At 40.3% G+C, this 12,581-nt stretch overlaps 1 protein-coding gene across 12 annotated transcripts in view; it reads right to left on the reverse strand.

The window, feature by feature from the left end:
- Positions 1–869: 869 nt before the first annotated feature.
- SSPN (sarcospan) overlaps positions 870–12,581 on the reverse strand; it is a 108,692-nt gene continuing 96,980 nt past the window's right edge. For 6 of the 12 annotated variants that reach the window (XM_033222620.1, XM_033222618.1, XM_033222621.1 and 3 more), the window contains 2 exons: positions 9,762–9,848; positions 871–3,112 (listed from right to left, as the gene is read on the reverse strand). In XM_033222620.1, coding sequence (XP_033078511.1) covers positions 2,747–3,112; positions 9,762–9,848 — 453 coding nt within the window. In that variant the 3' untranslated portion in view covers positions 871–2,746. Of the gene's footprint in view, positions 3,113–9,761; positions 9,849–12,581 lie in introns of all 12 variants that reach the window. The other 6 variants (XM_033222622.1, XM_033222623.1, XM_033222616.1 and 3 more) reach the window with 2 other exon arrangements.

The raw sequence follows: 12,581 nt of genomic DNA on the forward strand, positions 1-12,581 counted from the left end.
GGGCTCGGCTACAAAGTCTGTACATTTAGGCTGCTGTATTCCTCCTATTTCAAGTACTGCCAAGTCCCGGCTCTTCCCCATCTTTCCAAAGTCTTGATTCATTTAATTCTCCTGAAGGAGGTGGAAGAGGAGGAGGGTTGCGCAAATCTTACTCTTTCATAGTTTAGAGGAGACAGTCACCATCTTGGCGCCTTGTCAGATTTTAAATGTAACATTTTGCTAAGTGTAAAGCTGTGTATCTGTTCCTTTTCTGTTGCCATTATTGTAACTTCAATATTTGCAAAACACAACATCAAAATACTTCAAATCCAGCCCAGAGCAGTTATTCATGCAACACAATTCTTACACTTATCAATATACAGCGAGCTCATAGCAAAGAAATCTTTTCTTTCTTTCTTTTCTGTTTAGTTCTTTCTATTCACTTATGACTTTTTTTCTCTTTGCGACGTAAGAATGATTTAATCATACCACAGTAATATCCCCATTTTATATATATATAGGATACATATTATACTATTATATGGTTATACTATTATAGCACTTATTACAATGTCAGCTCTTACAGGTTGCATTATTTAGAAAAAGGAAGCATAGAAGCTAAAATGATTCTACCATTTGAAATACCCTGTGAATCACTGGTAAAGCCTAGAGCACCTTAAGGATATACAGAGTCTTAATTTTTAAATATAAAAACTTGCAGTGTTCACTATAAAATGTTGTTGTTAAAGAAATTCAGGATGCGCTTTCTGTGGTGCCTAATTCACGGTTACTAGCATTAAAGTGCCACTTTCTTACTCTTTAAAGATTCTCAGTTATTTTCTTCTTTGTGTAGGAAACTCTATCAAAAATCAAAACGGATTCAGTTACTGGCTTTTTTTTTTTTTTTTAAACAGGGCACAAGGTATTTTACAGATCCTCATCATTCTTCTTGGTATTCTGTTGGTGTAACTTTTGTGTGTGAGCAGTTCTGCTCCGGAGACTTGTCCACTAAGCTCTCCAATGTGTCTTTTTGGCTGGAGCTAATGTGTAGGAAGGCCATTTTTAAAGTAAATCAAAACATTCAAAGGTTTAACATCTGTTAATCGGGTGTTTTATCTAGAGGACATAAAAGATATTTACAATCCTCTAGCTTACCGACTTAACGCTTTCCTTTATACTGGATATTTATGTTGTGTAGAAATGGACATCGTTATCACAATCCATGGAATTATTCCACTTTCTTCTAAGACAAACAAGAAAATGTTTTCTTTTTAGGTTAGAATTTCTTGATTAGTAAAGTATATCAATAGGCAATGCGGAGAGGCGAATTGAACTCAATTATTATTCTTAATTTCTGCTTTCAACAAAGCATACTGATAGAGAAAGTTCTTGATACTATTTGTGTTTCATGAATTTCCATTTTTCCTTAAAATACGGACAGTTCAGAATTTAAAAATAACAATAGTCACAGAGGGAAGTCTCCCCACCTTGGGGCATTTGTGATTTAAACCACAGTTACTTAACAACAAAACAACTAAAACTACCCTCCGATTCAAGGCCATATTTCTCAAATAAGAACTTCAGAATATTATTTTGATTTTCTAGGCTGACTAAGCATACGAATTAATAATAGGATTATGTATCAAATACAGTTTCATGAATGGAACACATCAGCATTACCCAATCTTCCTCAGACATAGGTTGGTTGCCAAGAGAGATAATTTTCAACAGATCACAAGTGTGCTATTTGTATAAACACTTCCTATTACAAATGCTCTTGTTTTTGTTTAAATGAGTGTTTTTAACCTGAGCTATTAATCACATTTTTTTTTCCTTGTGGTGCTTGGCTTTCAGAAGAGAGAATCTTCAGGCCTCTGCTCTTGTGAGAGTAATTTCTCTTAACACCGACAGTGTAGCGTAACTACAGCCAGAGCTCATTAAATAGACTTCTGAGCATAATTATAATTAACAATTAGCTAGAAATTAGTTTTAATGATTTGTTTTAGATGATAGAATAGAAGCATAATGTAATTATTTTTAAACCTTCTACATCATTAAGAATACAACTACCACCACCTTTCAATTATTGAGAGGCAATCATCTAAAGCATTTAGCAAGTGATCTACTTACAGAGCCAAGCTAAGGGAGCTGAAGAGAAGGGGGGGCCGCCGCCCCAACCCAGGTGTTTATAATTATCTAGCCTTTTGCAAAGCCTCTTCCGTTTCTATTCTGCTCTTTAAGCTATTTCATGCCTTGAAGACGTCTCTACCAGGGAAAATAAAGAGACTCAGCTCTTCCTCCACCCCCTGCCTGTCTCCAAGACAGTGTGGCGCTGATGACTAGAGGTAAGAAGGACCAGAGGAAGATGCCACAAAATTTAGCAACTGGGCCTGAAATTCACCATTCACACCATCAAACTGGACTAACAGGAAAGAAGATTATGTAAGTAATGGATAAAATGAGTAACATGAATTAACTCCAGACTGTAAAGATAGAGCTATGCCATTCTTTCCTTGTTCAGTGTTCTGTTAACTTTTAATATTCCAAAATCAGTTTGGATCTTGCTTTCTCTTGAAGAATGTTTTAAAAAAAAAATAGAGACCTGAAGAAATGCTATTTTGTTTCATAAAAATATAAAAATATTCATTTAGAAGAGTGACTATTATTTGTTGTCAATGTTTTTTCCTTTCTTTGTTTAAAAATTTGTTTTTGTATAACCTTAGCTACTCCATGTGCTATTTTTCTCTCGCAGCTTTGAGCAAGAATGTCAGATCTTTTGCTGGGGGCCCTCGGAAGCGGTGAGGGAGCGCATCCTGACACCCACATAGAAGACCTGGTACCTATGTTTCCACATCACAAAGCAGGCCAACAAGCACACAAGGCCGCAGACCAAATTAAGAATCATCTGGATGAGTAGGAACAGTTTGAAAGTGCCAGTGACGCTGGTACAGTCCGTCACATCCCGGTAAACAAAGGTCCTGCTGAGCGGCTCCGAGGAGGGCAGTTTGCACTGGCAAGAGTCGAGTGTGGTCTCACAGGTAAACTGTGTGAGCTGCGAATAGTGGTGGGCAGCAAAGGCCATGGCCAGCACACAGACCGTCAGGCCCAGGGCACTCAGCAGAAAGTATAACAGCTGCAAGAAAGCAGAAGAAAACCTTTCTGGTTACAAAGAACATTGGATGATGATTTGCAAAGCTAAGTTATCAAAACTGTTCTTTTTCTTCTCTCCCAGAAATTTGCTGATGGAAAGGCTGTCTCTTCTTAGAAACACAGCACCTAAGACACAGAAATACTTCCATGTTTATTTATTAGCAGGTAGTTCTTAAACCCTGATCACATTTGCACTTGCCATCCAGATGTTGGGCCCTTTTCAAGAGTTATGACAACCATATTAGCTGTATTGTGGGATGTTTTCGTCAAGATATTGCCACAGTTTAGATGAATCCCAAAGAAGCTAGCCATCCCTGGATGACATGTTGTGCTTATTTTGAACTCAGGAACTTCTGATATTAAGGCTGAAACAAGACTAGGAAGTAAAGAACAGGCTTCTGTAACGCAAACACTGTGTGAGCCAAAATTAGCAATGATGGGTCAACTAATAGAATAGGTTCATTTTTTAAAAGACTATATTCAATGTAGTGATTGCCAAACTGTATCCATAAACATGAGAATCCCCAGCAAGAGGTTGCTGGGAGAAAACAAATTATGGCTCCAGAAGTCAAGTAACTTGATGTCAGCTTCACTGCCTGTGAAACGTACCCCAAGCCCAATAATGACCATGTGAAATCCACTTCTAAATGGTTCCTCAGTCACCAAGGTTTTGAACCCTGTTGGCCTCCAGGTTAACTTTTGGATTGAAAAAGTCTGGTTAAAGTTCTCACTCTGCTGCTAAAGGACTGTGAGAACTCTGAATAATTTAGAGGTTTAGCTTACACCTGAAACATTCTGAGCAAAACTTGTGGGTGTTCACTGACATGACCACAATAAAATCTATGGAACAAGAAATATTTTTGTGATTGAACTCACCTGCTAGAAATGTTGCTCTTAATGGTCCACCTGCTGAGATTCTAGGTAAGGCTCAGAGTCCCTAGTTTTTGAGACTAGCATACACAGTTCTTAGTGCAAGAATTATATTACCACAGTCAAAAGTTGCTCTCTACAGAGAACAATTCTGGTGAATGGCCTCTTCACAAACTAATATTAGTTCCAGTCATTTCCAGGTTCCGATGAAAGTAGCTCTGAAAAGATGATGCCCTTCCCCCACCTTCCCTTATATATAATTCAAAATTAAAACATACATGTGACACTGTAAAATATGTGTGCAAAAGTCCTCCAAATGAGTGTTTTCCACACAGTGATGATTTCAAGCGTTTTCAAGTCTTAAATTTGGAATTCTGTATTTACATTTTTACTTTTTCTCTTTCTTGAGTGGTATGTGTGCATGTATGTGTGGGTGTGGGTGTACATACTGGTTGCTGGTGCCCTAAGCTTATGTCTGGTTTGCCTGTAAGGGAATCCATCAGGGATTACATACAGCTTGACTGTATATCTAAGGTCACTGGAAGAGAGTAGAATAAGTTAAAGCCATTTATTTTCTTAACACATCTTAATTAGTATCATGGATTCTTTAGATCTTTTCATCAAAGGGATCTTAAACACATTCTTTTTCCTTTTCAAATCATTTAAAGGATTGTCAGATGTAACCTAAGTATCTTCATCTGTGAAACAGTTTATAGAAACGTCTTATATCTCAGGGACATAACAAGGATTATACTCAATATTAGTGTTCCTTGGAGGAAGAGAACCAGATAAATACAAAGTGGCACCATCATAAAACTTTTTTTTTTTAAGAGATGGAGTCTTGCTATGTTGCCCAGGCTGGTCTCAAACTCCAAGCCTCAAGTGATCCTCCCACCTCAGCCTCCCAAAGTATTGAGATTAGAGCTGTGAACCACTTCGTCTGGACCTCAATATTTTCAGTGACTATACTTTATGCAAAAATTGGAGTTTTTAGCCTAAAACTATTGATTTATTTTGTAGGACCAATGCAGCAGAGTATTTGAACAATTCTGGGTTGTTCTGAAATATTCAGGCTTGATTACTGACTTCAAACTCTTGGTGCCAAAAGCCAAATTAAATTGTCTTGACCACGCTCTGTGAATGTGTGTGTGTGTGTGTGTGTGTGTATGTGTGTACCCATTGTAGCTGTGTTCCCAGTACAGCCAGCAGAAAACTGGGAACAGTTTGCTCTGGGAACAATAGTATCTCTATGACTTTACTAGCAGGGAAGGCCCAGGTTAAAGTGATCATTTCCCACCTAGTAGTCATCTGCTTAGTAGAATGGCCCCAAATGGAGTTTTCTCTACTTGTTTTATCGCCATCAGTGGATGGAAGTGGCGGGGTAGGGTTCTTGTGAAAACCTTCCTACCTCTAACATACATACATCCTTAGATAGCAATTTCTTCTCCTTTTTTTTTTTTTTTTTTTGAGACAGAGTACAGTGGCTTGATCTCAGCTCACTGCAACTTCTGCCTCCTGGGTTCAAGCAATTCTCGTGCCCCAGCCTCCTGAGTAACTGGGACTACAGGTGTGTGCCACTGCACCCAGCTAATTTTTCTATTTTTTTGGTAGAGACAGGGTTTCACCATGTTGCCCAGGCTGGTCTCGAACTCCTGACCTCAAGTGATCCTCCTGACTCAGCCTCCCAAAGTGCTGAGATTACAGGCATGAGCCACTGCAGCCAGCTCCTTAGATAGCAATTTTCTGTAACATTTGTTGGGGCAATATCTTGAAGCAATGACAATAATCCCTCATTCTCAATCTGCAAATAATTCAAATAGTTGAAAAATATTTTATTCATGATAGTCACAAAAATCCATTTGCTGAAAATGGGAATTTTTTCTATTTTAAAAGATGACTTTTTGGCTCAGAGATTAAAAGATGTGCCCAAGACCATTTAACAAGCGCGCAGCATTACTGGCTGACGATTAACAGAGTGAACCAGGGAGTCAGGTTGCCTGGGTCGGAATCCTGGTTCTCCCCTCACTAGCCATGGTCCTTGGGCAAATTCATCAATCCCTGTGCACCTGTATTTCTTCATCTGTATACCTGGCATGATCATAATAGCGCCTACTTCACAGGATAATTACAAGGATCAAAAGAGTTGATGTCTGTAAAGAGCTTAGAACAGCGTCTGGTATACAGGAGCACTATTTAAGTATTTGTGAAATAATAAGCAAATTAGTAGGGATGGAAAGAGCTGCCAGTTCTCAGGACTGAGGATATTAATTCGGCTGCCTTTGTCTTATTTTGTCATGTGGGAGTAACAACGCATTCTTGGCTTGTAGGAAGGATGTAAACATTTACACAAACACAGTGGTTGCTCAATTTTAATTGAACCGTTTATGCTAGACCCAAGGAGAACACAAAGAAAAACTATGCCCCTTAGCTTCCCTGAGTATGAATAAATTTACATCGTGCATATCTATCTCACACATAATGACTCGGCTTCTCCCAGTCGGGAAAGCATCAGGCCAAGTAAACTAGAAGAAGCCACGGAATGAAGTTTCTTATCCATTTTAAGACATAAATACATACTCGATCCCCCTAAAGCCTGCGGGCTGCATCTGCAGCGCTGTGGCATTCTTCCTTCATGGCTTTTAACTCATCTGACAGCAACAAGCTTCTGAGTTAGAATCTGTAATTTAAAATCAAGTGGCTTGTTTTACCTACACGACACGAATAAACTATAAGGAAGAGTGTTTACGATGACCTTGGGAATCCGAGCAAATATATCTTGATAAAAGCCCGGCGCCGGAGGCATCTGTCTTGCGGGTGTCAGCCCATCAGCCTGGCGCTGCGCAGCGGGCGGAGGCGCGGTGGCCCCGGGCGCTTATGTAACAGCAGCGCCCGGGCGCGTCTCCGCTCGCTCGCTGCCTTTAATTGGTACCCGGCCTGCAGCTTTCACGTTCGGTGACCTCGGGAGGAGGGTGTTTCTGCTCCAATTTAATTACCTTCCCCGGTGGCCTGAACGAGAAGGGCCCCTCTGCAGCGCGCCGCTTGGGAGGAGGCTCCGCAGCAGCTCAGGGCCTCCTGGATGTGGACAGGAGGGAACGTGTCCCGGAATGTTTCCGCAGGCACATGCCCCCTACACGTTTCCAAACCTCCAGGGAGCCCTGAGAAAGTCAGGCCACTAGGAAAGGCAGGAAGCGCGACCTGCGGCCGATGCCCAGCCAAGACCAGAGGCAGAGCCCAGGGAGGAAGAAGGAAAGCGCTGGTGGCATCGAGGGCCTGCGAAAGGACCCCACCCCCAATTCCCGACCCCCCAGAGGGCTGTCTCAGCTTGAGAAAAAAAAGGGCCCGTGACTATAGTCTGTAAGAGAAAGGGATGGTGCGTGTGTGTGTGCACACATGCTGACTACAATGAGACTGTCATCATGGCCTGTTTGCTTGTCCTGGCTATCTGGGCACTCAACAGGAGGAAATAAATCCTCCAACAAAGCTTAAGCCAGGGTCCTGAGATGGGGACACCAAAACGCGGCTATGCTGATGAGAAACGCCCTATGAAGATGCATGTTATGCCTCCACCCCCCCAGTAGTGTGAGAAGCATAAGGGAAGTCAGCTGTCCCCTGTTGTGTCATTGGAAAACCTGGAGATGGGCTGAAGCTCACTTTCAAACTGAAGATAATGTAGCATGCAACCTTAGAGAGCTAGCAGCAAGCATCAAGAAAGGTCATGTTCAGGAGAAGAGAAAAGTGCCTCAGTATTTGTCAATGCCTGTCACCGGTGGAAAAAAGAGGCAGCTAATAGATCTTCCTAGTGGGGAATCCTCAACCTGGCTGACATTGGCAGTGATTTTTTTTTTTCTATTTTTTTGTTTTTCTCTTACTCCCTATTTTAACTAAGGTGCAGATGTTGAAATGGCATTGGGGCCTCTCTTAAGCTGATGCTTTTGCCTCTGCTGTTTTCTGGGATCATCTCGGGGGAAAATGAAGGCATTTCACATAAACTAATAAAAACCTAGTTTGAGGTGTTCTTCAGCCACTGGATGAAGTTCATGTAATTTAACAGGCCATTTCTTACTAAGCTTTCTGGCTTCATTTTTTTTTTTTTTAAATCACCAAGCCTTGCTGTTTAGTCAAACCTCTACAAAAAAAATAGTAAACATAGACTGATGTCTACACTATCTGGCCTTCTTTCAAGGAAAATTCTCAGACAGAAAAGTATAATTTCCAAATGAAGGCATATCCACCAAAATTCTAACTTCATCATTTAAAAAAGTAGTATCTATTAATTTTTTACCTATTGGAGAACATTTCAAAATTAGAGAAAAACTGAAAAATGCAGATATAATCCCACCACTGATAGATAATTGTATTTTCTATGCTCATTAATAGCTTTTATTTTTTCTGTAGGATAATGTCATATATTTTGTGTAACCAGCTTTTAAAAATTAGTTATTATAATGTAAACTTTTGTATTCTATTAGTTACTTTTTTTTTTTTTTTTTTTGAGACGGAGTCTCGCTCTGTCACCCAGGCTGGAGTGCAGTGGCGCGATCTCGGCTCACTGCAAGCTCCGCCTCCCGGGTTTACGCCATTCTCCTGCCTCAGCCTCCCGAGCAGCTGGGACTACAGGCGCCCGCCATCTCGCCCGGCTAATTTTTTGTATTTCTTTTTTTAGTAGAGACGGGGTTTCACCGTGTTAGCCAGGATGGTCTCGATCTCCTGACCTCGTGATCCACCCGTCTCGGCCTCCCAAAGTGCTGGGATTACAGGCTTGAGCCACCGCGCCCGGCCCTATTAGTTACTTTTTATAGCATGATTTTCAAAGATATCATCCCATTGCTTTTTTATGTCAACAGCTTCAATTATACTGGAATCTTCCAACACATCTTATTTTTTTCACCTTAGTAACTTCCAAATAATGTCATTCACTTACTTTTATGTCTGATGTTTTCTCACTGCAGTGAACAAAAAAATCCAGTTTTTATACGTTTTCTTGTAGAAGAAAAAATAAGTTAGTGGACAAAATAAAAAAAAAGATTAAAGAAAGCTTTGTATTCTTTGCTACAGTGGTTGAGAGAAAATGTATGAACTTGCTTTCTACTAGCTCTGATTGCTAAGTTCTGTGTCTATGGCCTCACGCTCTGAAAACGAGTGTCTTTGCTTCCCTTTGGGGTAGATTCTGTTGTGCAGTGAAAGTGCTGTGTACTTGAATTGGCTCCAGCCAAATGCACTGTCCCTCACAGAAAAAAGATACACACAAATGAAAGACACACACGCTTGCCAAACCACGCATATCCCATCGCCCGTCCCCCACTTTGCCCTGAGAGTCTTGGCACAGAGCATTTGGATGCACCCAATGTACTTTTTCTGTCTCAGTGATCCCACCTACAAGAGGAAATACACTTAGACTGCTTCATTATTAAAATATCCCAAATAACCCCCGAGATATGGAAGTGGGCACTGAAAGAGATACCTTTTTTCTGGCCAAGTGTTTTGTTGAACTGATGAATTTTCAATATTCCTTTTAAGGGCATTGAAGGACAGACTTCATATCCTCCAGGCCAACCCAGTTCATGGAAATTAAGACTTAAAAAAAAAAATCAGCATTACCTTTGAGGTCTGGATCAATGCCCTCCTAAAACATTTTTTGGCCTGCCTAAAAATGCAATTTCTAGACTAATCAGATATGCAACCCCTTCAGAAGGCACTCCTTTATTTTGTACTTGAGTTTCTTTCTATGTGATGATAAAAGAGAAAGAACAATCACAACTTACTTTCATAGAAAATTGAATACATGTCCGTTCGTCAACCTGATATGAGACACAAAGCATAAACAAGCCAAGATAGGCCACTAAGCAGACCTGCAATGGAGAACACAGAAGAAAGGATGTTATCAGGGCACATTGTGCGTTCAAATGACATCAGTCTCAGCGTCTTGTCCCAGTCACATCCATGTTATAAAGCTGTTCATTTCATTTACTTATCTTTATGTACTGTGTTTTTCTTTCAACTGTTGGAAAACCACTTTAAAATTAGTAAAATCAATTGATTTCCACTTAGCCAGCATTTACTAAGTTCTTTTGATATGACCAGTACTATACAAAATCCTTTAGAGTATGTGATGAGGAATAAAGTTTACTCAGTGTTCATCAGTTTACAATCCAGTGAAAGCCAAAATAAATGCACACCATATTCTAAGGCAGGACATTTCACGTTAAATATTATTCAAAGAAGTACAAAAAGAGGAAGAAATTACATTGAGTTGGGCGATATAAAAGGCTTCCATTAAGACATGGATTTGAAATGGTCCTTGAAAGAAATGAAACATGATTACTAACATTAGCTGAATATTTACTACATGCTGGGGCTCTTCTAAGGGCTTTGTATTGTATTCCTTCTGTAACTGCTTTATATTGTATGCCCTCCTGTAATTGCTACAAAATCCTATAAGGTAGGTGATACTATGATCCTCATATTGTAAGTGAGAAAGAAAAGGCACAAAGCCTTTTCTTTGGAACCAGGATTCAAATCAGGTAGCTTGGGATAAAGCAGCACCATAAGCAATAGCACAGAGGAAGAGCCGCACAAAGAATGTGTTGAAAGAACAGCAAATGCACATCCATAGTTTAAAATAACGACATATAGGCTGGGTGCGGTGCCTCATACCTGTCATCCCAGCACTTTGGGAGGCTGAGGTGGGTGGATCACCTGAGGTCAGGAGTTTGAGACCAGCCTGGCCAACATGGTGAAACCCTGTCTCTACTGAAAATACAAAAATTAGCCAGGCGTGGTGGTGTACACCTGTAATCCCAGGTACTCGGGAGACTGAGGCAGAAGAATCGCTTGAACCTGGGAAGCAGAGGTTGCGGTGAGCTGAGATTGTGCCATTGCACACCAGTCTGGGCAACGTGAAACTCTATCTCAAAAAAAACAAAAAAATATAGAGCACAAAGGGTAGGATGAAAATCTGGGGATACAGGATTGATTTAGTAAGTAGTGGCACTCCCTTGAAAATTTCTGAGAAGGGAATGACATGATTTGAGAGACACATTTCAGGAAAATTAGCAGTGATGTTGGGTGGGTCGGCAGTGAGAACATCAGGGTATTATTTTGCTAATCTGAGCAAGATCAACATATCAGGTGAACCAGAGCTCAGATAATAGCACGCAAATTCAGAAAAAGAGATGGAGATGAGAGGCACAGTAAAAGCTGAATCTATATATCTTGGCTATTGCATAACTGATGGGAGGACCTCAAGAGGGAGAAACCGGAAGTGACTTCCACGCTTTGGAGCATCAGTGACAAAAAGACAGTGGACGTGCCTACTGAAAGAAGGCTGGCCAGAGAAACAGCAGCTTTGAGGGAAAATATACTCAATCTGTTCGTTAAACTGCATTTCCTTTTTCATGAACTAGACTTTTTAGAGCTAGGATTTAGAGTTTCTAATCAAAGCATATCTATTCACATTGAATTTTGGAAAGCTTAAAACATTGATAAAGTTCCACACTTTAAAATAGAAAATATAAGCAACAGAATTGCATTTCCTGATAAGCACAATTATCCTAGAGACAGATGTTGAAAGAGTGGCTGAGAGTCACCTAGCAAGTCATTAAACAACTGGTTTGCACATACTCATACTTCCTACCCCAGGGTCAGCTTCAAACCATAGGCAGTCTCTATTAGGGTGGAGAAACCATTTGCAAAGCCAACATGGTATTTTCAGGTAAAACTTCTATCATCTTCTCCCTTTGGTTACACAATCAATAAGCTACCTATGCCCTCATCCATTGCCAAGTTGTAGGTTGTTCAGATATCTATTGGACCATGAAGTCAAAAGCCAAGCCTTCTCTTTCTACAGACTGTTTCCAGGGTTTTCCATCATTGAATGGAAATGGTTGGTTGGCTTAATAGCAGGATATAATATTTGCAGTGGACAGACACAGCATTAACACATGTGAGCATGGCATGAACTGGAGAGATCTGGAGAGAAGACAAAACAGATAGGACCCAGGGAGGCAGCTTTTCAGCAGAAGACTTGCAGATACAAAAGTAAAGATACTAAAGTTATTCGTGTAGCCCCTAACGTGGCATTTTCAAGTCAGGATGAAGCTCTTTTGTAAAGTTCATTTGTAAAAAATACTAAATTGAAGAATAAGTTTGATAAGCACTGTAGGGATTAACTACTTATTCTCACATTAAGAATTTACAAAACTTGAAACAATCAAAGAAAGACCTACTTTTTGTTTATTGGTGACACACCAGATTGAGGTTTGTAATCCTGCTTATATCCCTAGACACATGCCTGTGAGTTTCTGTCTGCAGGTGCAAAGGGTCAGGCTCTCCCACATAACTGCCTTCTTCCCTAGAGACTACCAGCTGAAGTTGACAATCGCCAAGACTTTCCTCTTTGTCTTCATAAGAGACACATTCTGGTAATAAGGCCTAACTAGCACCTTAAAAATCTGATTCAGTGCCTCTACTTGAACAAAATTTCTGATTTCAGCAGTAGCTACTTCTTTGTAGCCTTCATTTCCCTGGCTTCCAGAAAGAAGTCGCATAGGAACACATGACCTCATTCTAGAGCATTTCACTTA

Source organism: Trachypithecus francoisi, unplaced genomic scaffold, assembly GCF_009764315.1.
Source record: "Trachypithecus francoisi isolate TF-2019V2 unplaced genomic scaffold, Tfra_2.0 Lachesis_group11, whole genome shotgun sequence".
Lineage (NCBI taxonomy): Eukaryota > Metazoa > Chordata > Mammalia > Primates > Cercopithecidae > Trachypithecus > Trachypithecus francoisi.